The sequence below is a fragment of the Conger conger genome, chromosome 3 (assembly GCF_963514075.1).
Source record: "Conger conger chromosome 3, fConCon1.1, whole genome shotgun sequence".
Lineage (NCBI taxonomy): Eukaryota > Metazoa > Chordata > Actinopteri > Anguilliformes > Congridae > Conger > Conger conger.
In genome coordinates this window covers 27,569,580-27,596,870 of record NC_083762.1, presented here as the reverse complement: position 1 = coordinate 27,596,870, position 27,291 = coordinate 27,569,580, and the positions used below count along the sequence as shown (strand labels likewise).

Here is a 27,291-nt window from a genome sequence, read left to right as displayed (position 1 = left end):
CATTTCGAAGACTGGGATAACTATTGCTGCCTCAGTGCATGCTACTGTCGACTTTCTCTTCAAAATAACGTAGCCCATTTACGATTCTTTCGGAACATAGGTTACTGATAGCATATCAGTCTACTACGCTTCATGGTAATAGGCTAATGTATGTTCTGTCAAATTAGTTTTAGTCGTGTATTATTTCAGGTGCAGATCTTGTCACCGCACTTAATCCATTTAAGTCTCTTGAAGAACACAATTATGTGCTACCTTTAAAGAAGCTGTCGCCTTTATTTCTATCTCGATGTTAACTTGTTGGTGCAAGTAGTAGCTAATTGCTAAATAATCTATCTAAAATAATCGTGGCCATTCGCCATGTCAGGGAATGCCTGAGCAGTACCTTTGTGTTGGATATACCACGTGTATATAAATAATAAATTACTAGCATCTATATACCTATATTTAACACATGATCATCATCGTCAAAATGTAGCGACGCATCGCAGACAGTAGCCTTTAATATCTACGATTATAAATTATTATCGTATTATAACCATACTCTCATAGCCCACAATTTATTGCAGACTATTTCATATATTTCCAGATTAGTATAGCTAGTTGAATAAACGGCATGTTGAATAAATCGTTGTATTCTCTTGCTGTTATGCACAGTTAAACATCCTCTTATAAGTCTGATAGATGTTTTGTGCCGTTATACATTTTTAGTCTGACTGAAATCACTTTAGATTTGTATTGTGTTTGCAATGGACGGTCTTGAAACTACGTAGCTTATATCTGACCAAGTGAAACACGTTGGCCTATACGGAAGACCAATCAAAAATTTGGAAACAGGATTTAAAAGGCGAAGTCTGCAACATTTAGTTTCACTCAGTATGAAAACAGGATAAACAAAGTAGTCGTGAATGTGTGTGATAATTCAGAGGATTATTTAATCATTATTCCTTGCTGATTCTGAAGTCTGCTGTTCTGATTAGCCTCATTAACCTGCTAATGACTGTCCGGGACCTCCATACTATCTATGAATTTCTCATGATCAGCTGCCAACTGACATAGCCTACTTGTCATATTCTCTAAAAAGGTCACCAAAAAAACCCAAATATGGATTTATTTATAGACTGTATAGTCTCACACATAGAAGTTTATGTGTGGTGTATTTTTTATGTGTTTTATGTATTTCATTTTCATTGAATATTTATTTTATTTTATTTTTTTGCGTGGCCGTATGCCTTCCTGATCAAGGCTGCTTTTCCCGAACAACGACGTAAGAGTCAACTTTACATTTTGTCCAGTTATTCTCTGCCACACACTATTATATAGCATACAGCAGCATTAAAATAATGGTAATATTTGCCACAGTTAGTCCAATCATTTACAATGGGGAAAGAAAGGTATATTCATCCGAGGTCATGGTAACTTGAATTCTTCAAAACCGTGTAGGCCTATTAATTCCTGAAAATAATAACAATAATAATTTCCCTTATGCAAAGTTTTGATATTCAAGTTCTTCAATTAGGAAGCCCACATGAATCATTTGTTAAGCAAATTTTGTTATGCGTGTAAGTCTAAACCATTATGTTTGCTGTGTAATTCTTTCATTCATTATTATTTAGGCATCCCCTCTTATTTGTTATTTCTTCTTACAAATTAGCTAAGCCTAACATTTTTTAGTAACTAACGCTAACAGATCCACCAATATTTTTAAGGCACCTTTATTCACAACAACTTTGACAAACTTTGCTTTATTTTTTCCTCTTTGGAATCAAGCTGCATTGTGTGCTTTTAACTCCAAGCCAAGTGCAGTAGTTCCAACCCTACACATTTGCGAATCTCCGTCCGAACGACGGTTCTCGCAATGTAACTTGCGACCATTGTTAGACAAGGGCGATTTTGGGAAACGCATTTAGGCCTACCATTATATAGGCTAGGCCGACCTGTGTATTAAGTGTATTGAGGTCCAACTTTGATAGTTGTCCTAATGGATTGTCCTAAAGCCTTTGTTTTATGTTTAGGCAAATGGTAGCATGTCATCAAGAAATGACTGGTCACAGGTATAAGCTGCCAGTCTGGTTTAAAGACATCAATTTTTCCCAGCTTCCCACGAGTCGACGCGAAGGCATTCTCTAGCCCCTGTATGGTTCAGAACTCTCCCCGTAGGCAGTCTCCATGGCAATCCAGTATTGGGTTCCTGGCAGCCAGGTGTGTGTAGACATTCTTTTCAGTAATTGACATTTATGAGCTCGAGAGGGTGGCGGCAGGGAAGGTTTTGAATAGCAGAATTGCAGCAGTGGGAGCAATGATCATGAAATAAGATGAGTTGTTTGCATTCAGTTTACAAAAAATCATGTGTATAGTGTTCACACATTATTTGTAGGAATGTGATAAAGGAGCAATTCCCATACCCTGAAATACATTTTCATTAGAAACTCTACTCCCTACCATCATTTCTCGCAGATTGTTTGCATTGTATTGTTGCAGCTGGACAGTCAGGCCATCAAAACGAGCCATCTCCCGTTAAACTCAAATGGTCTATGCTCATTTTACGTCTGGCTTCCGTCATTTGGAAGAGGGTGCTTATTTTCCCGTGGAATTTCCGCTGCTATATCACGTTTTTAGTTATCATCTGCTCCTAGGGGCCCTTCGTTCCAAGACCTTGTGCCATCCACATTTGTTTATTTGCATTAACGTTATTTATGCAATCGAGGTTTTCGCAGTGTTGTGAAAAAAAATAACGATTAAATTCCATTCTATTTATAGTTGAAATCTGTCGTGCTGACTGTAATACATATGTAAATTAAATTCTGATGAAACGTTGATCTTTATGTGTTGTTTTAATGTTATCACAACGTGCGGGTTTTCTAAGAGGAAAAGTCTATAACTCACCGTTTAATTCTGTTTTCCGCTTAATTATATGTTTTATGCTGCATAATTGTTGACCAGTTTCCATTCCATTTATTTGCCTAAACCAGTCAGTGAGCTTGCAGTGCCAGGTGATCCAGATACAACAAAGATCAGGTCACCTCAGCAGGCTTTGTATGATTTAAACATAAAAAGGAAAACAAAATGCACAAAATTTATAAGACGTTACATGCTAACTTTTCATTGGCTGTTACTGTTTCTGTTTTTCCTTCGGGAATGTTCTGTTTTCACAGTTATTCTGACAAACAGCGAGCTGCATATATAATACAAAAAGTGTAAATTAACCTTTTCATTTTTCCTGCTGTACAACAAGCAGTTGGTACATTGAAGTGTTTCAAAATTAGTAACAGGCCACTGTGCCATAATTGACTTCTTTATATATAGTAATATATAGTTGCTGAATTAACTCGTTCCCCTGGAGATGTGTTTGCTGCATACAGATAAAGTTAGATAAAGAAGTTGAGTGTATATATTTTGTAAGTAGGTTTAGTAATATAATAAGTAACAAGCACTATTGATTTTAGGGTGGTTTAGATGCCAATTTAAGCATATAATTGTATTTACAAGGCCTTTACCTCTTATCTAGAGAGACTCCATGATGCCCATAGCCATGACAGTAACAACTGAATTGTAATTGAAACATTGAATCACATCGATGGTGCAAATGATAGAATTATGTTTGATTTCTTTAGCTTTTGTACAAAAACTTGGTACGTTAGTTCGGAACATCGTTTATAAAGAGGTTCCACTAGAGGGCACTATTCGTATAGGAAGAATTATTCATCGCATGTTTCGTTTGAAAGTGCCACGAAGTCATATTGAAAGTATTGACATTTTGTATATCTTGACTTTTTCAAATATTGTAGAATAATATATTGAGTAACTAATGCAAATGTTGTTTCTGGAATATAGATACAACCTGGTGTAGATATAGCCACTTGTTACATGCTATAGGACTCTAAACATTTATCTTTTTATTTGCTAATTGTAATGTGTACTTTAATTTGTAGTACTCTGTAAAACCATAAAATGTGTAAACATACATTTGAATTTAAGGGTATACTAGAAGACACCATAGGTCTATAGCTTCAGCTACTCCATCAATGTCAGATAACAGTTTTTCCCCCAAAATAATACCTCATTAAACTAATTTAGTAACCCTTTAAAATGGTCCTTTAGCAAAAGACATTCAAATGTTCCCTTTAAAGCATTACTGGCTTTTGTGTAGTTTCCACCAAAGACTCTGAGTTACAGAATGTGCCCTTTTGAGGGGACACTGCTTTTGTGCCCACCGTTCCAGTGAAGTACAATTTTGCTCATTTTGCCTGTGTCAGATCTTTTCCTCCAGCTTTGAGCCTTTGGGGAAAAAATGAATAATTTCAGGAATCTCCATGTGATGTCCTCAATTCTCTGGAGTCTTGTAGTGCATCAGACTCGCTGTACTCTTTGGATGCCAGTCTCTTTCCTCTTAATCTCCTTGTCTGTGCTTTTATATGACCGGTAAAATAGCCAACGCTGCCTTATTAAGGTGTCCCCCTTTTGTGAGAGGGCTTAACATCAGTTAGCTGGTGCCAGGCGGGGGGACAATAATTGCTTTTTAACTCAGCTTCACACCTTGAGTGCCTACAAAAACTCCAACTGGTTAATGCCTCCTTTCAGCACCGCACAATCTATAATTAATTGCCAGAGGCGAAATTAATAGATGTTAATGGCCGCTTGAATCAAAAGCAAAGGGGCAAAAAGCTGCAAGTGAAAGCTATTAATTGTGTGTGGAGGGATTGGGCAGGCAGGCAGCAGAGGGGCGGGGACACGGGGGCTACTTTGGGACCCGAAAGGGTCTCTGGCCTGCACGGTTCACATGGGCTTCCGCCAAGCTTCCCCTGAAAGGGGCGAGCAGGGGGGCTTTTGTGACTGCCTTCAGCCAGGATTGTTCACCGTGAAAGGGGTGACATCTGTCCTGGGGTTTCTGGGACTCTGATCTACCCCCACAAGATTTAAGGTTGCAAGAGACAAAGGAGGGAAGCCATGGCACCCAGGCGCACAGAGCTGTGTGACAAATTTCCTGGTACTTTGCTTTGATTGGAGTCAAATGAACATGTGTCTAACCCTGGTCGCTGTCCCCGCCTCAGAAAAGAGTTGTCGGTTAATTTGAGAACATGCAGTTTTGTCCCGGAAGGTTCAAATGTCTAAGAGAAAGAGTTTAACTTTGGATGATACTTTTACTATAAGACATTTTACTGTTGATATATTTTTCTTGGATGTATGAAATTTATTTGTAGACTTTGGGAGGGATTTTTGGTTAAAGAACGATGATTGAATGATTAGAGGGTGAATGATGACATTTCAATCCTTTATTTCTTTTCTTCTTTCATATTTAGAGTTTTCTTTTATTGATGTCTTTTATAATTGCTTCATAAGATAACTTATTTATGGAAAGTACCTTATAAGCCGCTTTGGGCTTTTTTTGGGCATTTATTTTTCCCTATGTTTAAGTTTGTTTTGATACTTTTACTTTTGTTCCTGTATATAAAAAATATGTTTTTTGCGAGAGTATATCATATCCATTCTTTGATTTAGAGAAGGCAAGCAAATACCAATATTATCAATTTTGTTTTTTTGCAATATATTCTAATGTCAATGATCACATTTGCACCATAGGTCCTTTCAGTGACAAAACCAAGGGTGGCATGGAATACATTATATCTGCATATGTGATGTGGTGTATGTTATGCTATCTGTGAACAAAGATACAATCCATATGCCACTGCCATCATCAGTCACCAAAATGATTTCAAATTAATTCATCAAATCTTACAATATATTTAAATGGTAATACACCAATCATTTGGTTTGTCAAAGAATAGCAAAAACGCTGAATTTAATAAAAAAATGTGTATCTATCTCTGTGAGTTGATGAAATTGCTGAAGATGTATTAATGCTATAAAATAAAAGAGATTGATTATTATTATTATTATTATTATTATTATTATTATTATTATTATTATTATGAGTATTATTATTGTTGTTCATAATAATAATAATAATAATAATAATAATAATAATAATAATAATAATCATGAGTCACTGTCATATGCCTATATAATTCAATTTGGGACATTGCTTTTGTTGTTATTGTTTTATTGTTTTTGTTATTGTCATTCTTGCTTTTTCGTGTGCAGTGCAAATTTTTGACCCAAATAAAATACCCAAATAAAATATGACACAATAAATGTAACATGGTAACAATCATCTTGTTTGTCAAAGCTTTGTAGTTCTACATATACTAGCCTAATAATAATAATAATAATAATAATAATAATAATAATAATAATAATAATAATTATTATTATTATTATTATTATTTTTATTATAAGAAGAAGAAGAAGAAGAAGAAGAAGAAGAAGAAGAAGAAGAAGAAAAAGAAGAAGAAGAAGACGAATAAGTTTATTTTTTGATGATAGTGGTGATGAGGAAGATGCAGCTGCTGCTGATGATACTATTGATGATTATTAATATTATTAAGTAGGATAATACTGTTGTTACTGCGTTACAATGTTTTTGGTATCTTTCAGGTAAGTATCTTTCTGCTCAAATTTTCAGTGGTTGCAAGATTGGCAGTTTGGTTTTGTTTTTTTTTGTCTTTGCATGTGACCTAATCGACGTAATTATCACGGAATATAACCGCGACATTATTATTTTGTACCAAGGTGGCTATAATTGGTGCGATATGGCTGTAACTGCGCATGCTCACCACACCTCTGTGAACTGAAAGCCAAAAGCAGGTAGCCTACTGAGCTCAGTGAGTGACAGGTCTTTTATCAAAAGCTCAGTGATCCTCGATCTTATTAGCGTTCAAAAATGTGTTTTGGAGATGAGACTACACCAGCGCTGTCATAGCATGTAACAGATCTGATATCTACGGTTGTGATCTTAACGTCGTAAAAGATTAAGTAGCTTACATTTCATTTGAAAAGTGATACGAACAAACTTGCACGTTCTTCCTTCAGAATTTGTGCTTGCTTCCAGAAATAGTTACTCCGAATTCTGACGCTGTAGCCTATACCTCGGGGACTCTATTCGTCGGGAAATTCTTCAATCAACGGCGTTCAGACCAAAGGATCGGCATCAAGTTATGGATTGCTCGGGGACTATTAAGAAAAGGTTTTCGTTGCTCGGATTTTAGAGACTGAGACGTTTTCATCGTACATCGTTCTAATTGACCTGTGGCTAATTAATACCCAGTAACATTTAAACAGATTATAATAGGACTGGACAAAAATAACGTTGGAGATCATGTACCAACATAGTAAGAAATGCTTCACCATCGAGTCATTGGTTGGCAAAGACGCTAATTCCTCGACTGCAGGGGACGAACCTGTCAGACCCACAGCCTTACGATTCACGGAATCAATTCATCCTTCTCCCTTTTCGACTTGCTTTCAGAACTCCGGCAGGACCTTGTATACTAGCCCGGATATGATGTTCCCAGACCCGGGTACACACTCAACCAATTCAACTTTGTCTCTGCATCCTCTCCAGTTGCCCTCTCAGCATTTTTTTAATCCACACCAGAGAGAGACTTTGAACTTCTACCCGTGGGTTCTTCGAAACCGATATCTTCACAGGTTCCAAGGCAAGTATATAGTTTACCGTGTTGTATGTAGGAATGATATGAAATGTCAGAATATGATGATGGAGATGACAACTAATTGATGATAAAGACGGTAACCGTTGTGAGGGTGACATAGCCTAGGTAATATAGCCTATACCGACTACTCAAATCGCAAAGGCTGTCGTAGGCTATTGCATTACAAATAATAAACTCGTATTTTTATAAAAAATATATAGCGTATATGTTAAATATATTAAAAAATATATAAAGAATATGACATATATCTGTGTTGCTTTCTACACGTTACTTTACAAGCGTAGAGCATTTTCATTGCAAACATCAATCACAGATTATATATGAAACAATATTTACAAATCGCACTACTTTCTGTGGAGGATAAATGCTAAATATGTTATGAGAATAATGAGACGATATAATTGTGTTGTCAGATTGACTAATTTAAGATACCCAACTGCAGGATAATATATGAATGTTGTGAGTAAAATACCCAACAATATGTGGAATACTGAAAATCAAAGGAAAATATAGGCTATAGGATAAACATTGCGTTATATGCTATATTATTCAGGGTCTCATGTGCTTTGATCAACCATTTTTGTTTTGTAATCGGCGGGACTAGCCTAATGCATACATAGCTGTTAAATTTACCCAAGCCTTAAAAACACCACTGTCGTTCAAAAAGGAAATTCATTCCGGGACTGCATTTCAGGGGCGGAGGCCTATTTGCAAGGTTAAAATGAAGGGTTCAAATTTATTTTTGCGCTAAAACGCAATATATCATAAAACAGGCTACTAGGGTGTCGGGTCACAGTTTAATTTGCAGACAGTTCAAGGCGATGATCGGTGAAGCATTAAGAAGCCTGTTAAAACATTACAGATCTATCACCGGGGAGTGATCGCAAAAAATATATATGTAGTTTATCCGGCTTGTCCAGATGTAATTTCTTATACTTTCGCAAAACATTTTTCTTGATTTACTGCTATAATATAATTTGAGGACTCGACTGGGAGGGCCCTGTTTATCTGATAAATAGAATAGCCAAAGCTGATGATAACTTTTACAGGAATCATCGTTTCGATGACCAGTTTGACGGAGTGATTTTTGTGAGGCATTGTGACGGTTTTTGTAAGCGTTTTTCTGTCTTTCCTAAAGACAGTAATTAAACGTATCCCATAAAACCATATCATGCGAACATATGCATGTTGGCTGTGAAACTACTGGCTATGAAATCAATAACTGCATGCTTCATGATATTTAAAAAAAATGTCTGGTCATTAGAGCAACCAGAATACAACATTATTACAGTATCATCATTAGCATCACCACCACCACCACCACCAACAATAATAACATCAATGATGATAAGAATAAGAATAATAATAGTAATAATTATACATTCTGTCTGTTCTCCCCTTTACTTCTTCTTCTTCTTCCTTTTCTTCTTCTACTTCTTCTTCTTCTTCTTTTATTATTATTATTATTATTATTATTATTATTATTATTATTATCCATACTGATTTTCGCAATGTGTCACTGTTATATGCCCGTGCAATTAAGTCCGATGTGCGTGGGTGCAACTCAGCTTGAAACCCAAACATTAAGATACTTTAATCGAGCGTCATATCATAAGACAACAACTGTGAACAACTAAACACTCATTTTTTCTTCGTGCATGTATATAAAAACGTAAAAAAACAGGGAAAACAATCCACCCCTGAGGTTCAGGTGTAATTAAGTTAGTTTCACTGACCCTCAGTTGCTGCTGCAGCTAATTGTCCCCACTGGGAATTATAAAACGTATATTATCAAAGAATAACAGCCTGACTTGTAGCCAACTTCAACGGCAATGTTAATACAATTAAATAAAATTAACCACTTTAATTTGATTACATTACATATTTTTTTGAAATTGAAGTTAATAAATGAATGCAGAAATGGTAGAAAAAATAACGATTTGAACGAGTAAAATAATTATATGAATTATATAAAGCCGAACAAATATAACGCCGTTTTTCTATGCTATATATATATATATATATATATATATATATATATATATATAGAGAGAGAGAGAGATTAAAAAAAACTTATTTATTTCTTTATTACAACATCGCACTCGTGTCTTGTTTGATGTTAATGACTGAACCAAAGGCGGGACGAAAAAACAATTTCAGAGAACTAATGGTATTCAAATACATGCCAAAAGTACCGAAAGTTCAGGACACGTAACCTGTGTGCAGTTCATTTTCTTGTCCGACTCAGTGTAAGGTTCAATAGCCAAAGTCAGTGCTGAATACGTCAGTTTATCTCAGATTCAAGTTCAATGATGGACCTATTTCATGACTGGATGACTGGATGCGTGAGCCGTGTTCTACAGAATACATATTTTACCATTCATACAATAATAGCAATAAAAAAGCAACAATAATAATAACAATAATAATATTCATAATAACAACAATAGTAATAATAATATAGAAAAATACATTCAACAAAGAAAAGACGAACAGTTATGTTTCACAAAGCAGTTAGTGGCAGTGTCTTTGGCAATAGGCTGCTGTAAATACAACTGTATTCTTTTATTTGGGCCCAGTATCATCATTTCCGACAGTTGAGACATTAGGCTATTTCTCACTGGAACATTTCAATCAACGTCAGAGAATTGATGACATAATGTATTTTTTTCCCACTGTGCAAAAGAGTACAGGAGAATTTGTATGTCTATCACCTACTTGAAATTAGATGGTTGAAAGTATTTTCAGCTGCATGTTATAGAGGGCCTGTAATGTGTTGGTCCATAAAAAAGAAGCTCTGTGTTTTTCTGTGTTTGATGCCATTTTGTTTGCCATCTTGCAAGCGATCTATCAGTTAAGCTCACCACACAGTTTTTTTAGATCGTCTAGTCTCAAACAGACTTAGTGAAAACATTTAAAATATACACCTCTTGATAATGTGAGAACTTATGACAATCATCAAGGGAGCTCCCTCCATTCTCTCTTCAGCTTTAAACTTTCATCTGAACGTAACAAGGCCACAATCTCCCTACCCCTCCAGGCCTTTATTCTGACCCCCCAACACAAATTTGTTTATTCAGTGAGCCTCTTGTAATAGCCAGTGCCCATGGCAAGGCTCCCTGATAACAAAGCAATTTGTTAAACCGAAAGGGATCAAGAAGTTTCCACTCCCCCTGCTCTTTGGCGAAGGGGGTCGTTGGCCAAGTCATATCAGGTGTGCCTGGGGCCGGACCACGCTGAGCCGGCCCACAATCCTCCAGGGCATACGCCAGGTAATTGGTGGAAGTCAGAGGTTGTTGTTACTGTTACTCAGATCCGGTCTTCAGATAAAGCCCTCATTGTTTACTGACAGAACAGATCCACTCACTAATGGTGTCCAATAACCTTGAAAACTACTGTTTAGACAAGCCTAAATATGGCCAAGGGGATTGAGTGGGAGAGGATTACTCGTCGAGAGTGTCACTTATTGTCGAGAGAAATGCGCGCAAGGTTTTTCAGCCCGGCTCGCTTCCTGGATGCTTTGAAGGGCCCGCGTGTCTTTGAATCTGTCATGCAACGCAAAGTAAACAGGATCTCGGACAGACTGGTCCAATGCGTGTGTATATTTTTTCTGATACAGTGCTTTTTCTGAGCATATGAGACTGTTGTTGTCAGGAAGCTGTTTCGACAGGGCATTTGACCTCAGTCACTCATCTGCTTGCCGGTCTGGAGGTTTTCTTTGTGCTGACATTTCACCTTTTGTCGAGACTCATTAGAAGCCAGCAAGTCAGAGTGGTACGATTAATGCACACAAGACATTTTATACTTTCTTATTTTCCATGACAATTCCGCGTAATTTTTTGGAATGTTATGGGATGCAGATAAGATGTGGCCAAGATCTACACAAGTAAGACACTGATATTCTGGTTCCCCTTTGAACTTTCCTCAGATCTGAGCACAAAAGCACCCTGGGCAATGGAGTCATGTAGAGCCATTTTAAGTGCATTTTGTTTTTGTGACCAGTACCCTCAATTCTGCAGAAACAGCTTTAATTTTGAATTCAGAATTATTGTTTCACAAAAAAGCTTTTCTATAAACTGTTAGATCAAAAAGCATACTGTTTAAACTGATCAGAGGGCCGCCACGTCTGTGCTCCTTATACTTCAGGGAGGGTCTGGTTATGTCTCAGGGGTGCTGAGAGAGGTACCTCCAACTCATTAAACAAGGAGACCACTCAATCCATGGTTTATAAGAGCATGGACTAGAGTTCCCCTTCCCACCATGCCTCAGTCCTCCTCCAGCAACCCCCCCCCCCCCGGAACACACACGCACGCAGACAAGCCCGAGCTTGTCCATGCCAGGGGAATGGTGGCACCGCCGATCCGGGTGCCATCTGGTTCTCTTTCAGCCATGTTGGGGGCGCGCTCACTGAAGATTGGCTGGTCCCTGCTCCAGTCCAAACCCCTGGAGAGTTCCCCCCAGCTCTTGGGGAGAGCTGAGGCCTCTGTGAGATTCGAGACTAGGGAAGTGCTCCGCTGCACAACTCGTCCTGGGGGAGAATCGGAGGTGACGCAACACAACAGATGATGCCAGACCGAAAGCACATCCGTTTTCACACCGCAGCCAAGGAAAATATGCATGACGACAGATTGGAGTAGCAGGATAATAACAATAACAGAAACTACAAAATGCAAATCCATACAGGGGCTGCACGTTATGTATTATATTAGGGATAACTGGGGAAGCGGGGACTGGAATGGTTTGTTGATATTTTAAGCCGTGGAACCTGTAATTTATGTCTTTTAGTGGAATAATGATAATTGTATTTTTTCCCTACATGGTATGACAGTAATATCCACTATCAAAGGTTTGTCTCACAGTCAGGCACCATGAAAATTATTGCGGGTTAAATTTGTGGCCAGTCACATTTTGTTATACGTGGACTAATTTAGACTTTGTTCTTTCCATTAGCTTATGGTGGATTTTTTGGGGATTATTTGTTGTTCCTGAATAGTGTGTACTGTTTGCATTCCTCTTCTTAAGCAGGACCATAGATCCCTTGTTTCTTCTCAAAAGTATTTGCATTGTGTTGCCCCCTGATGTTCAAAGGATTTTAGCACACCATCTGAAAGCAGTTGTCAATGACAGTCCCGTGACAGAAAATATGCAGTCTTTGCCTGAGAGACAAAGTGCATTCATCGTTAGCCAGAGCCCCTTGTATTCCTAGCTCCTTGAAAAAGCGAATGTGAAGCATTTACATGGCGATTCTGTCAACTCTTCACAAATATGTGTGGCAATGAAAACAGTAGTGTATAAACTGTGTGTTGATATATATTCAAATACAAAAGGTATAAAGGTAAATACTGAAAACATAACACATTACAGCAAACTGCTATATGTCCTATAAATCAAAGCTCAAAAGCTTCGTAAAACCGCATTATTATTTGAAGCTAGCAATACAAAAACTTGCTTAAATCGCATGCGAGTACAAGTGGTTTCTTTTCATAAGCATTCAACTTAATGCTTGATTGAAATGGGCCTTTTCAACTTGCATGTCTGTGTGAAAAATAGACAAAGTGTTTGATGCCATTAAAGTAATCCCGCGTTGGAGAACCCTAGCTTTCCGAATCTTTGTTACTGACAGATTGAACAGTTCAGTCCTCTCTGGATACAGATTTGTGACAGGCCTGGGGAAAGGAGAACAAACTGTTTTTGGTGTACATCAGATTGAAATCATTATAATGCAAATGTCGAGCATTGATTATGTGTATTTGGCTCCAGAAAGAGAAGATTGATCAGCAAAGTCTCATACAGAAGAGTTAAAAAAGTGATACTTTAATACTGATGCAGGTGGCACTGGCTGAGAATGGGGTTGCATAAGAGGGGCTGCTACTGCCGTGTTTCTCCTAGCATTCAGTTGTGTAATTTCTCTCTCCTGTGCCATACTATTAAAGGCATAAACAACTTTGATAAGGGAACAACACAAGATTCATTGTTAAAGGGATGATTCAGCCAACAGCTATGGTTGCTGCATTGGCAGTTCATTTCCCCCAGACTAAACCTAAAGGCAAGAATAGTGAGGAAAATGAAATAGGCCTGTGAAATCGCAAAGATGAGAGTCTGCACATAGGCAGTGAGTCAAATGCAATACAAAGTGTCCAACTTGGAAAAAATATGTTTGAGTTAGGTGAAACAGAAAGGTTAAAGTATAACATTCAAACTAGTAAATTTCAGCGTATGCGTCATCGGTGTTGTTCGGAAGGTTTCGCCAGCTGCAGAAGAAAATATAAATTGACTCATAATTATTTTATACTTGCTGTCACTGTGACTAAAAGTGGTTTAACTTAAAATCGCAGTAGCATGCATTGATTTTGCAGGTTCTTTAGCGTGAGGTAACTTCCAGTGCAATATGGCAAAAGTACTGTACACAAAACCAAGATAACCACAAGTGATTGACATTGTTAATAATTATTTCTTTATTTTATTTTCATCTTTCATCAATGTCTTTCACCCTAAATGATGCTGAAACGATCAGATTCTCTCACAGTTGTAACAGAGGCCAAAACCCCACAGCAAACAGATGTCATGGTTCCCTGCGCCATAACTGGTTTTATTTTCTCACCCTCGCTCACGCCCCGCGTAAGCTGAGCTGTTTACCAAACCGCAGCTGTGACAAACATCTTAGACCGATTTTGACATTTAATGCTCGCTGATGCCTAGTCAAATCATGCCGCGCACCCAGTGTTTGTCTCGCCACCGCTGATTTGGGTCAGAGAGGCATTCATTCTCTCATCTTCTGTCCTCCATTTGGGCCTTCCCCGCTCATCACATCCCCTCCACTGCCCCCAGCTTTGCTTATACGTGACCAGGGTGACTTTTGTGCCTCATGTCCCTTTCACCGTTGGCATACTACACTTGAGCGCTGGTCACATAATTTATTTATCTATTTGTTTATGTAAAATATCTCATTTTCTTTACTAACGATTTCAATAAACGGACCGCGTAGCAGGGCCTCCAGATGTTGTCTGTGGATGGTAACATCATATTAACAATGCAACTGAAGAATACCAAAATTTTACTATTGCCCTGCGCTGAATGAATTGAGACGTAAGGATGTCACATTTTGATTTGCTTAGCTGCATATCAATTTCTCCTCGACAATTGTTTTTGCATTTGTTCCATGCTATTTACTTATGACGGCTCGCCAAACTAAACCAGACGTTATAGCCTAAATGCGTAGCTAAAAAGAAAGCAATTTACTATACAAATGAGTGTATGACCTCAGTGTACACAGTTCAGATATTGGCCTTACATGGCCAAAATCATGTGGGGATTCAACTTTATTATTATTATTATTATTATTATTATTATTATTATTATTGTTATTAGTAGAAGTAGTAGTAGTAGTAGTAGTAGTAGTAGTAGTAATAGTAGTATTGTAAGCTTTAAGGATAATGATTATTTTTAAATTCTTCCTACAGTTGGTAAACCTAAATATGCAGTATATATGAATATTTTAAAGGGAATCTGATTGAAAAAAAAGAAAGTTAACCTTACATTTATAAAAATGTGGAGGTTATACCGTTCATTTAATTTAAAATGAATGACATTGGTTTTGTTGGACTTATATATTCTCGCAAAGAACAAAGCATTTGTTTAAACTGTAACCATACTTTGCAAGTTATTAGGCCGTTCCCAAAAAAGGGGAAGAGACATGACATTTCCTTGAAATCCATGTGCGCAAAAAACAAATTTCAACATTTATTTGTTTTTTAAAACAAGTTTAATAAATGTGCATTGAATGACAGTCAACAACGACCAGCTGTGCTGCATCCTGTATTCTATATATACGTTTATGGAATGTTATAATTATGGATTATAACCATAATCTTAGATCACACCATGCTCTGTTGATGAAGAGGCAGAATGGAATGATCCGTCAAATACCATTAAAATGTCTTAGACTAGATCGGAATTATGAGTTATTCACATGATATAGTGGGTAGTTTTCTATGTGTCACATTTTTTTCTGGAATAGGGGATTTTCCCTCTCCCAATGTTATTTAGAAGGCTTGTTGCCACCTGTCTTTGGCCAATAAATCCAGTTACTTTCCATTTATACCTTTTGGCATGGAAAGACAACGTTGCTATATAATATAATGTAATTAATACATAATATAATGTGCAGTCTAGATCTAGAATAAAAACCCTGATCCTTTGAAAGATTAATGAATTATAAGCCTCCTTGAGAGCCGAGCTTTTTCATGGCTACTTGCATAATGGTACTTCACACTCTATCATTTGTCATCAGCAACATTAAACCACATATTTGAGTGGAAGAGTTTCTTCAAGTGAAGTGTTGTGTGGCACTTAACAGGGAAACAAACATGAACAAATGATTTAAAAGGGAATGGAAATATGTGAAATCTGGTTCTTCCAGTATTGGAAAGCAATTAGGAGAATTTAGTCCTCTGCGCCACGTGCATTCAGTAAAGGAAATCAATGAAATGCGATCCAGATTCTCAATAGAGAAGCAGTTCATCTGTCATCAGTTGTGGGAAGCAGTTCATTTAGTGGAAACTTTCTAACAGGATGTTTTTTGGATTCAGTATTTGCATCAGAGTAGTGAAGATATTGTAATCCAACTTCTTGGCTTCTATAATGAAGTTGCATTTCCTAATTAAAGTAATTTTCCTTTGGTAAAGTGCAAAGCATTGAAGCTGTAGTCATAAAACGTACCTTGAAAGCTAACTGCTGGTATGGCTTGGTGCTGTAGGTAAATCAATATCAGTGTCTCAGTTATCCAGTGTTTAAGAATGGAGCCAGGACACAATATGATTGGTGGAATATGTGCGTTTCAAGAAGTGTGTAACCATTCCAGTACAAACACAAATCAGCAGAACCAGTCAAGTGGAATGTTGCTGAAGGTGTCTGTGCTGATCAGTGAAAATTCAAGGTGTTTTGCCTGTGAAGTGGCCATAATTCAAAAGCGCTATAATTTACCCAAAACTAGGATCACAGGTGATATGTCTGTTGTGACACAGTGAAGACACTTCCTCCTCCCATGTGCTTACTGCACGATTTTTACTTGAAGGCGCACCCCCTTTCATGTCACTCTCCTCAAACACACACACATATGGATGCGCACACATGTGCACATGCGCACATACATGCACACACACATTCACAGGCACGCATACACACAGGCACGCACACACACACGCACACACTCATACATGCATACACATGAATGCACCCACAGACACACACACACACACACACACACACACACACACACACACAAATACACGCATTGACACACACACCCACACATACAGAGAGACACACACATGCATGCACACATGAATGCACACATTAACATGCGCACAAACACACACGCACAAACACACACACAAACACAGTGACAGGACCATCGTCTCATTCCTCCCCTCCACCCCCGTCTCTCCGCTCCCTCCCCAGGTGAAGACAGCAGCCCGGAGAACCTGCTCCTGCACGGGCCCTTCTCCCGCAAGCCCAAGCGCATCCGCACCGCCTTCTCCCCATCCCAGCTGCTGCGGCTGGAGCGCGCCTTCGAGAAGAACCACTACGTGGTGGGCGCCGAGAGGAAGCAGCTGGCCAACGGGCTGTGCCTGACGGAGACCCAGGTGAGGGGCGAGGGGTGAGGGCGGGGTGGCCCCCCCGGCCCTCCGGGGCAGGGTGCATTCCACAGGCCTGAAACACCCGGGGCCCGGCGGGATGTGTGCTCACTTTGGGTGTGAGTCATCCCGCCGAGCGTCCGCTCTATGGGCCCCACGCACCCGTAACAGCAGGTTTCAAAACCACAGAGGAAGTGAGTCGCGTTAAAGAGCACCCAAGTGCGGGCAGGTGACTGTCATAAAATCAGGCTGTTGATTTCACGGGCGTGGAAACTGACAGAAATGAATGCTTTCACTCAAACAGCCGTGATGGATCCAATTTATGGATGCTGATCGGCCAATCGCACCAGATTTAGGACTTTCTCTGAAAAGACCACCATTCCACACAGGAGAGAAAAGACATGTACTGTTATTTATTTATTTATTTATTTATTTATTTATTTGTTTACGCAGCGCATACAAAGCCTTACACAACAATCTCGGGTCTTAAGAGTAAGGTGTGTATTTCATTTGTTTGTGCCTTGTGTTCACCATAGCAGTGTCTGATTATTTGTTCAGATTTTCTTCCTGAGTGACAAAGCATTTTGGGGGTTTGTTCCACAAAGCAGAATTACTGCATTAGCTGGATAACTGCACAGGACCCAGTCCATGTTCCAGGTTCTTGGATGTTCTTGGATCTCTGAAACAACTCAGCCCTAATTTCAGCATGTGAACTTGAATTCTTTGTTTACCATCACAGTAATATAGCATAAAAAATAACCAAAGTACACCCTTCTTTTTTGTATCAGATATTTTCAAATTATATTCCTTACTTTGCGTACATTGTGGGTAGACAGGTGCTGTCAGGTTTGAGGCCTATTTGTGAAGTTGAGTCACTTATGAAAAAGCCGACCACCCCTGTATAAGATTTTTCTTCATTCAAGTATATTAAAGACAGAAATACATAATTTCAGGAAAGTATACTATGCTCATAAAAATGAAAGAACAGAGGAGTTACTTTCCAATGTACTGTATATGGAATTTGGAATTACCCACCCGGCTACATAATAGTTCTATCTGACATCAAATTATGTCTCTGGCACAGTGATATGAAGGGCTTTTATAAATGGTTTCAGGCCCCTACTTCAAAACTATTTTGAATATTACACTGTCATTGGTTCCTGAGAGAAAGTGCCTTGAGCTGAGTGCCATTTGAAGAGTGTTTAAATCCTTCTGAAGAGCATTTAAAATTCCTTTTTAAGAAGTTAAGTCCTTTTGGTTCAGTTTAACCACAATGCGCTTTGTTTCTTACCCTGGGTCATTGCAATTGTTTCTTTGTTTATGCTTTGTATGTTTGTATATTTTTGGCAACTTTAAAAAATGTACATTTTCAAAACATTTCTCAAAAACGGTTTGGTTTACCCTTTAAGGTGCGAGATCTCAAATATGTGATTAGAATGTTATTAACGATCAATATGGGTAATTGAAAGCAATGGAATTCGAGAACACTGCCTTAATAAATACAAATAAAAAACCTACTCTTGAAAGGGTTGAGCACTCAAGCTGTCGGGCAAAGTTAATACAGTGGGCTCCAGAATTATTGGCACCCTTGATAAATATATTCAAAATATACTACCGTTATTGACATAAGCTTTATTTTCCAACATAAAGTAGTGTGCTTTATTAATGATTGAATGATTATTGGCACTCCTGGTTTAATACATTGTGCAAACACCCGTGGCAAAGATGACACCCATGAGTCTTCTCTTATAATTTGTGATTTGGAGGGATTTCGAGAAATTTGCATTCCTCGATGCAAATTTTCAGGATCATAGATATCCTAGATATATGGGTTTGCGCTTATAGACCTCCCTCTTCAGTTCAGACTACAGGTTTTTGACTGAATCATTGCTGTGTAGATTTTGAGGTTTGAGGTCATTGTCCGGCAAGACAATTTACCTATGACCAAGTCTCATCTTACGAGCAGCGACAACCAGATTTTATGCCAAAATGTCCTGGTACCTGGTGCTGAATTCATTATGACATTGATCTTAAATAGTGCCCCTGGACCACTGGCAGCAAAATATCTCCAAAACATCAATGACCCACCTAGATATTTGACAGTAGGCATGAGGTGCTTCTCCTTGTATGCATTCCAATTTTGGCGCCAAACATGTGTATGGCCAAAACATTTTATGTTGTTCTCATCTGACCATAGTGCTCTCAGTCATAATTCCAATCATGTTTGGCAAACTTCAGATGCTTGGCTTGGTTTATCGTGCTCAGTTAGGGCTGTCTTTGTGCCACCCTTCCAAAGAGTTTGTTGGTATGGAGGTGCCGTTTTATTCATGGTTCTCTTTGAGACTTAGTGACTCCAAGATGCAAGCCGTCTCTGTGATTCTTAAACTGTTGTCACTATCAATAGCTGTATCTGAATGTGCAATTCTTTGGTTTTTCCCATGCTGATCGATGACAAGGGATTTTGCATGCTTGTTACCACATTTTTATACTCTAGTGAAACAGGAAGTGATGCAATTATGCAATATAGTTCCTTTAGACTGAAATCAACTGACTTAAATACAAATTATTGTCAATTTCACTTATTTTATTTGCAATAATTGTAAATAATAATAATAATGAGATTACTTAATAACATTGAAACATGAGAGTAAATGTATTGAAATAAAAGTATAGTTTCATCCTAACATATAGATTATTATCTATGTTGTTTATTATATGCAGACTTCTTCCTTTAAATTTATTAAGGGTGTCAATAATTCTGGAGCCGATTGTATATGTATGGTAAATGTAGTGTAAGCACACACAAACAGACACACACGCACACACACACACACACACACACACACGCACACACACATTTGTGTGTGAATGGTGAATGCTAAAGCAGTTCTCTCTCTACAGGTGAAAGTCTGGTTCCAGAACAGAAGGACCAAGCACAAGAGGCAGAAGCTGGAGGAGGAGTCACCTGAGTCCCAACAGAAGAGGAAAGGTAGCCAGCATGTTAGCCGCTGGCGTGTAGCCACTCAGCAAGGTAGCCCCGAGGACATTGATGTCATATCGGAGGACTGATGACGCCTAAACATGACGACAATCATAACTCCTGTCTGCCAATGTTTGGTGGAATTTAAAATGAGCATTTAAATGTACATGTGTATTCAGACTGCAGTGTATGATTCACCTTCACCACGCCAGACAAAGGCACTCAACGCAAACAATGCTGGCAGACAGTTGAAAACCACACTCTGTGGCTTGATTGACACTTAAACGAGAGAGTGAGAGAGCGAGAGAGAGAGAGAGAGAGTGAGAGAGAGAGAGAGAGAGTGAGAGAGAGAGAGTGAGAGAGAGAGAGTGAGAGAGAGAGAGGCTCCAAATAATATGTGGTCGGGCAGCTCAGAAAAATGCAGGTTACTCAATATTCTGCTGGCAAGGCTGAATTCGTAGTGCTGTTCTCTGTAGCAGCACAGGTGCAACTGTTCTGGAGAAGAAGCCAAGAGCTTTGCTGTGACTTTCATCCTCCATTGAGTTGAACTCATCATGCTGCCAACATGAACTTTGAGGTTATTTTACCTCACTATTCTTTACACTGTCCTTGAATTAATGTGGTCATTTTTGTTAATTCTATGTTTAATGACGTTTTCTGTGTAACTGATAATTCATGTTAAACAAGCACAATTGTGGTCAGATGTAAGCCATTGGTAGAAGATGAAAGAATTAGGGGATGTTGGGGTAGGACATCTGTCTTTATCATGGTAGTCTATGCAATATACAGTGAATTCAATCAAAATGTAAACATATGACAGAGGTAAATGAAAATCCGAAAAGGCATAACATGTTGTATAGATAAAAATGTGCTTTGAGACTATTAAAACATTTTCCTCTGTGGCCATTTCATGAAGTCATAAAGTATGCTGTTTTGCAATTTCTAATGACATGACATGAAAAGTCATTTTATATGCATTTGATTTATGAAAAAGAACAAAGACTAAAAAATAAGTTTTTGTATGTTATTTTTTTGTTTTGTTTTTTTGTTTTTTGCTTGAAGTGTAAATGAGTTGTCAGGGTGTGAGGTTAATGGTATTGTAACTTAAGTTCGTTTTGAAAATTGCATTAGTGTATTTAATAACATTTTTAAACAAACCACACGTTGTCGCAGGAAAGTACCCCATGACGTTGTTCTGATACTAATACACTCAGAAACAATAATCAGATGCCTAGAGCCGTTATTTTGTATAGCACTTCGCTTGGACATCATAGGCTACATTTTTAGCATTATTTTTATAGTTTGGGCTATAGAATTTCTCATAGAATTTATGCTCACACTACGTTAAATGACTAATTCCTTGAATAACGTTCAACCAATAATTGACGTTTAAATATGTTTCAATGTACAAGTCTTCATCAGCAATACTTCTTTTCTTTTTTCTTTTTAAATACTTGTCATGAAATATACATTTCAAACGACGTTAATAATGTCTGAGAAAAACTGTACAACCAATAGAATTGTGTTCCCAATGTGCCTAAAAGCATACTTTCCGAAAGTAAACCCCTGTTAAACTCTGCAAATACAATCTGTAAGACATAAAAAGCACAAATTATGTACATACATGTGATTTGTGAGTCTCCGTTATTTTTTTGTTCGCACTGATTGTAGAATATATTTTCTGTGTCACCTATAACGTTACTTGTGTTGTTTTTTCCTTTACGAAAGGAAGTACATTATTTTCTTTGTAAATAAGACTAATTGTGCTGAATTTCATAATTCCAAAATGTGTAGTTTATTTTTCTGTGCTTTTGACTGCAGAATATAATTTCGTATAAAGTAATTAAAATATGAAACCAAATTCAAGTTTAATGCAATAACATGAGAGTTATTTTAGCTATAGACAACAATGTCAAAGATTTAAAGGTATAAATTCATCAGGTAAATGTATAAAGTATTTTTTTAAAGTAATAATAATTTGAAGATTAATCATTAAGAAGAAATAACGTGATCTCAGAATTAATCATGAGTCAAAACACAGATACCCAGAGTTTTACGAAATAGATCTTTTTTTGTAGATTATATTTGTCAACTCCGTGATGAATTACCTGTGGGGAAGAAGTACCGCGTTGGGTCTTGAGAGGGACCATTCTTCACTTATCTAGGTATGCGTTTTGTTTTTTTTGTTTTTTCTCACCATCTGTAAATGGCCGTTACAAAACGAGTAAAATAGTTCTGTAATTAGAAAAAAAAATCGCTAGCCGACGTTAAGACAGAAGAAAACAGAAGAAGAAAAAAACCCTCAAACCTTAGGCTAAATGTTATTTATAAACCATTAGCCTAAGACGATATCTTTTACTTACCAATATCGTCTTAGGCAAATTTTTTGGTAAAGGTTAAAAATATGCAAATACACCATCCTGTTTTTTTTTTTGTTTTTTTTTCATAGCCTATATTCAATTAATTGGCCATGCCAACATAGTAAATTCAGGCGACCAATTTCACGAGGCAAAGTTGACGAGTAAATTCGCTTAAAAAAATTAAATTAAACTATTTTTAAAGGAGGCCTGTTGCAAAACGACATTGGCGATGCACCAATTTTTGTCGATTGGTAATTAATTGTCCGTTCATAATGAGCATATAAAGTAAACTTTTTTTCTTTTAATATCACGCAGTAATAGAAAGCGAACCTAAAAATATAAACAACTCCTTATTTTTAAACTTTAAATGTTTATTCAATATCTTCTTTTGTTGTAGATATTCCTATGAGCATACTTTCACATGATTTTAGTTACATTGTATATTGTATAGGCTATACACTCAGGGATCACTTTATTAGGTACACCTGTACACCAGCCCATTAATGCTAATATCTAATCAGCCAATCGTCTGGCAGCAGCACAATGCATAAAAGCATGCAGACATGGTCAAGAGGTTAAGTTGTTTTTCTGACCAAATTATGACAATGGGGAAGAAATGTGACCTAAGTGACTTTTATTGTGGAATTATTGTTGGTGCCAGATGGGGTGTAAATCTCAGAAATTGCTGATCTCCTGGTATTTTCATGCACAACTAGTGTGGAAAAAAAAAACATCCACTGAGTTCTGTGGGTGAAAATGCCTTGTTAATGAGAGAAGTCAGAGGAGAATGGACAGACTGGTTCACACTGACACAAAAGTGGCACCAGGTTCCAGTCCTGTCAGCTAATAACAAGAAACTGAAGCTACAGTTGCCATAGCCTCTTCTGATGGCAGGATAACCACCATGTCACAAAGCACAAGTCATCTTCAGCTCGTTCCTCAAACATGACAATGAGTCCAGTGTACTCCACTGGCCACTGGAGGATCTGCAGCATGAATGTGCAGCCAACAAATCTACAGAAACTGTGTGTCAACATGGATGGGATGTTTCCAGCACCTTGTTCAATCCATGTCACAAAGAAGTCATGCTGTTCTGGGGGTCCCAGCCAATACTAAAACGGTGTACCTAATAAAATGGTCTGAGTATATATATATTCCACTGAATATTTTACTTCTGATACTTCTCTGGCTATGCTATTGCCATACAGTTGTAAATCACATAATTCACAGCATTGTGAAATGGATTAGATAAATCTATTATATATCAATAGAAGGTAGAGCAGTAGAGGGCAGTGTTACATCTGGTCAAAAGAGTGAATTCCTCCCCTGTGGAGTGGGCATAGGGTGAGGGGTGCACCCCAAATGTATGATATTCTGGCTCAGACTGATTTATCGCTTACCGTATCCTGAGAAGAACGAGAGAATGCTTTTTTGACATTGGTCACCTCAGCATCACATCACATCACCTTATCCTATTGGCTGGCAGCTCCTAACTTTAGGAACCTCACTGAGATATGAAAAGCATAGCAGAACCTTTCCGAAGGTGTAGGTGGGAGAGTATGGTAGAGAGGGACTGAGCGTGTGTGTGCATGTACGCTTGCGTGTGTCTTTGTGTATGTGAGAGAACATAAGTGTGATGTGTGGGATGAAGGTACTAATGTGGCTCATTTTGGGGAATGTGATGACCACTGTAGCTCCTGAATCACTGCGGTTTGCACACAGCTGCTCCGTAAGATATTTTTCCGACAGTAGCTATTCTTCATTGAATCAGCGAAGGTTATGCGGAAAAAAGAAAACATGGCACATTCTGTGGATGCCTTGGCTACACAAGTCACTGCAGGAACAGTATCAGGAATTTGGGGTCTTTTCCCTTGAGAGCTCGGAAATGTAAAGCAGAATTTGGATCTATGAACTTTTTCACGCACACACACACACACACACACAAATAAGTACACAAACATACACACACATTCATACAGACACACACACCACATGCATACACACACACCGCATACACACACGCACACACGCACACACACACAATCTGTTATAATCTCTTTAGCTAGTTTACCATGTGTTGAAATGAAAGCCTCTAAGTTTCACACTTTTAAATATCCCTCCCACATAAAGAAAGAAAATGGAGAGAAGGGCAGAGCTCCTCTTCAGATTTTCGACGGAGAGAAAGCGCTCGTGCTTTTACACAGAACGTGCTCAAAGAGTGCTATACCAGCGTCAACAAAAAAGCAGCATCGAGGACAGCTTAAACGCAGATGCAGATCTCCTCTTCACACACTGACGCCGGCCCTTAATGGACCTACCTGTCATCACATCCTTTTGTAACGTTGGGATCAGGTGTTCTTCCCCCAACACCTGCAGGAATGCCTGACGATGGGACACAGTGCAGACACACCTGATTAAAGTTCCCCTGGCCTCCACTTAGCACCATCTCACGTTTTAACCACATATTTGTCGCAAAAAAAGTACAAATTAGGCTCTGCAGAAAAGTCTGTGAAAAACCTTGCAATACATCCATCCATATGTAATGTAGAAGCCAGTATAGTCAAATGTTCAACGATAATTTCACTCCAACAGAGTTTAGTCTGACCAAGAGGAATAACGGACTTTCTTGGAATTGATCTAACACTGAATATACATGTTGTTGTGTAATGCCACAGGTGTCCACATAATTGTTTTTGTAAAAAACTTGCAATATATTCATCCATAAGTCAGTAATACTGAGGCCATTATTGTGCATAGTCAAATGTTCAACAATAACAATACACAGTTTGCCATGTAATTCCACAGGTGCTCACATAATTGTTTTTGTGGCTTTGCTTGTTTCCGCAAAATGGGCTAAATGTGGCTGCATATCTACTCAGGTTCAGTGAAACGTTTCCTCATTCCACTGCAGGCTCAAATGCTTGACTAAAGATGTTTTGTGACATTCTTGTGAGTCTTCCTTCGTGACACGTTCTTCAGCATTAAAGTAGGGGTGAGGGAATTACTGCCACTGCAGGTGAGAATGTCGGACAGGAAGCCAAATCAAAACACCGTCAAATGAATGAGGAGGGGAGATGGTCTGTGACATGACTGCACTGTGTGTGTGTGTGTGTGTGTGTGTGTGTGTGTGCGAGTATGATGGGTAGGGGGGTATATGCAGAGTTTTGCTCCAAGCATCCAAGAGAAAAGAAAGATAAACCAATATTATCCATACCTCACACGATCCAAATGCCTCCAGTGCACTGCACCGAGCATTCATAGAGTCAGCTTCATACTAATGATTTAAATGCACTGGTGTTTAAAAGTGATTTTTAGGTCCAATGTGTTTTGCTATGATTCTGAAAATTAAATTACGGTGTCATTTTTTTAGAGTAACATAATGCACCTGGCCAGTTGTGTTTAGAAAAATACAATCTGCATGTAATTAGAGACATTTTCTGGATGAAATCCTGAACGCTGAAATAATTTATGCTCTTGGCTGGTTGTATGTGATGTATGATCAGCAGCTAATTTCCTGCTGGGTCCTGCCCTGTGTGATCATGCAGTGTGCTTTAATTCTTCTCACTCAAGTTATCCCCCGAGTGAAGATTTTCAACCGTATGTTGTGGTTATCACTCCAAATACCGCTTGTTTTTTTTTCTCCTGAAGAATTTATTTCTGAGGTTACAGATTGATGGTAAATTGCTCATAAGCATCTCAGGGCTGTAGGCTCTTAGTTATACCAGCTGGAAAATGAATACATGTCACCTTTATGCACTGTGATCTACACCTGCTAATTCTTCAAGCCCGGAGCTATTGTGAGGTGTTAAATTTACATAGTTCCCATCACCTTTTTACAATAGACAGTCTCATTATCAGCTGATATGCATATAAACTGTGAAGGAAAATGTATGAGCAAAATACACATGGTACAGGTAAACTGGGGGAAGTGTATCATGTAGTGTTCAGACACTAGAATCAGACTTTTAGATTATGTTCTTCGCAGGAACATTTCATACAAAGGATTAAGAGACTTTTTATTACTTTTAATAAATCCAAAGACCACCGGTATTTTTGCCTACAGGTCGGTCATGTCTTTGGATTTGGATGGAGCGTATTCCCTGGAGATGCAGAGTAGTTATAAGCTGTGATCCTAATATCAGTGGAAGCATCATTTGTGGGTATTAAACTTTAATTGTATTTCAGAATCAGTATTTCCAGATTAATCTGCTCTGTTTTTTTATTAAATGTTACACAGGCAGGTCAGGGCATACTGAATGCTATCTTAGAGGAAGTAAAACAGTACAATAAAATACTGGATTGTACAAAACACAGCCTTGCTCTCTGAAACAAGTCAACTTAACCATCCTTTTTTATTATTGTTTACATACATGTGTATATAAAAGCTGATGTCTTAAGCATTTATTTATTTATTTATTTATTTATTTATTTATTTATTTATTTATTTATTTTGCCTTGTGGACGTGTGGACAATCAATGTTTTGTATAATTTGTTGCTTTATTCAGACAGGGACAGGGAGAAAGCAGAGAGAAACCCATTGAGAAGCAATGACAGGTCAGAGGGTGCCATGGAAGGGATCAAACCCCTGCCAGTGTGAGACTTGGCCACCCTACAGACGGACACACGTCACTGCATTTACACGTTACTTTACCCCGGAAGCAGAAACCTCCAGGTCCATGCCCCAAGCGAACGTTTTCCGTCATATTTCCTCACACATAAGAACACTTCCTGCTTTAAAACTCCTTTC

At 38.2% G+C, this 27,291-nt stretch overlaps 1 protein-coding gene across 1 annotated transcript; it reads left to right on the top strand.

The window, feature by feature from the left end:
- The first annotated feature begins 6,725 nt into the window (after positions 1 to 6,725).
- Positions 6,726 to 21,806, top strand: emx3 (empty spiracles homeobox 3). The gene is made up of 3 exons (XM_061236171.1): positions 6,726 to 7,553; positions 17,028 to 17,212; positions 20,105 to 21,806. The coding sequence occupies exons 1-3, from the start codon at positions 7,214 to 7,216 to the stop codon at positions 20,270 to 20,272; spliced, it is 693 nt and encodes a 230-aa protein (XP_061092155.1). The 5' UTR covers positions 6,726 to 7,213; the 3' UTR covers positions 20,273 to 21,806.
- The last annotated feature ends 5,485 nt before the right edge of the window (positions 21,807 to 27,291 follow it).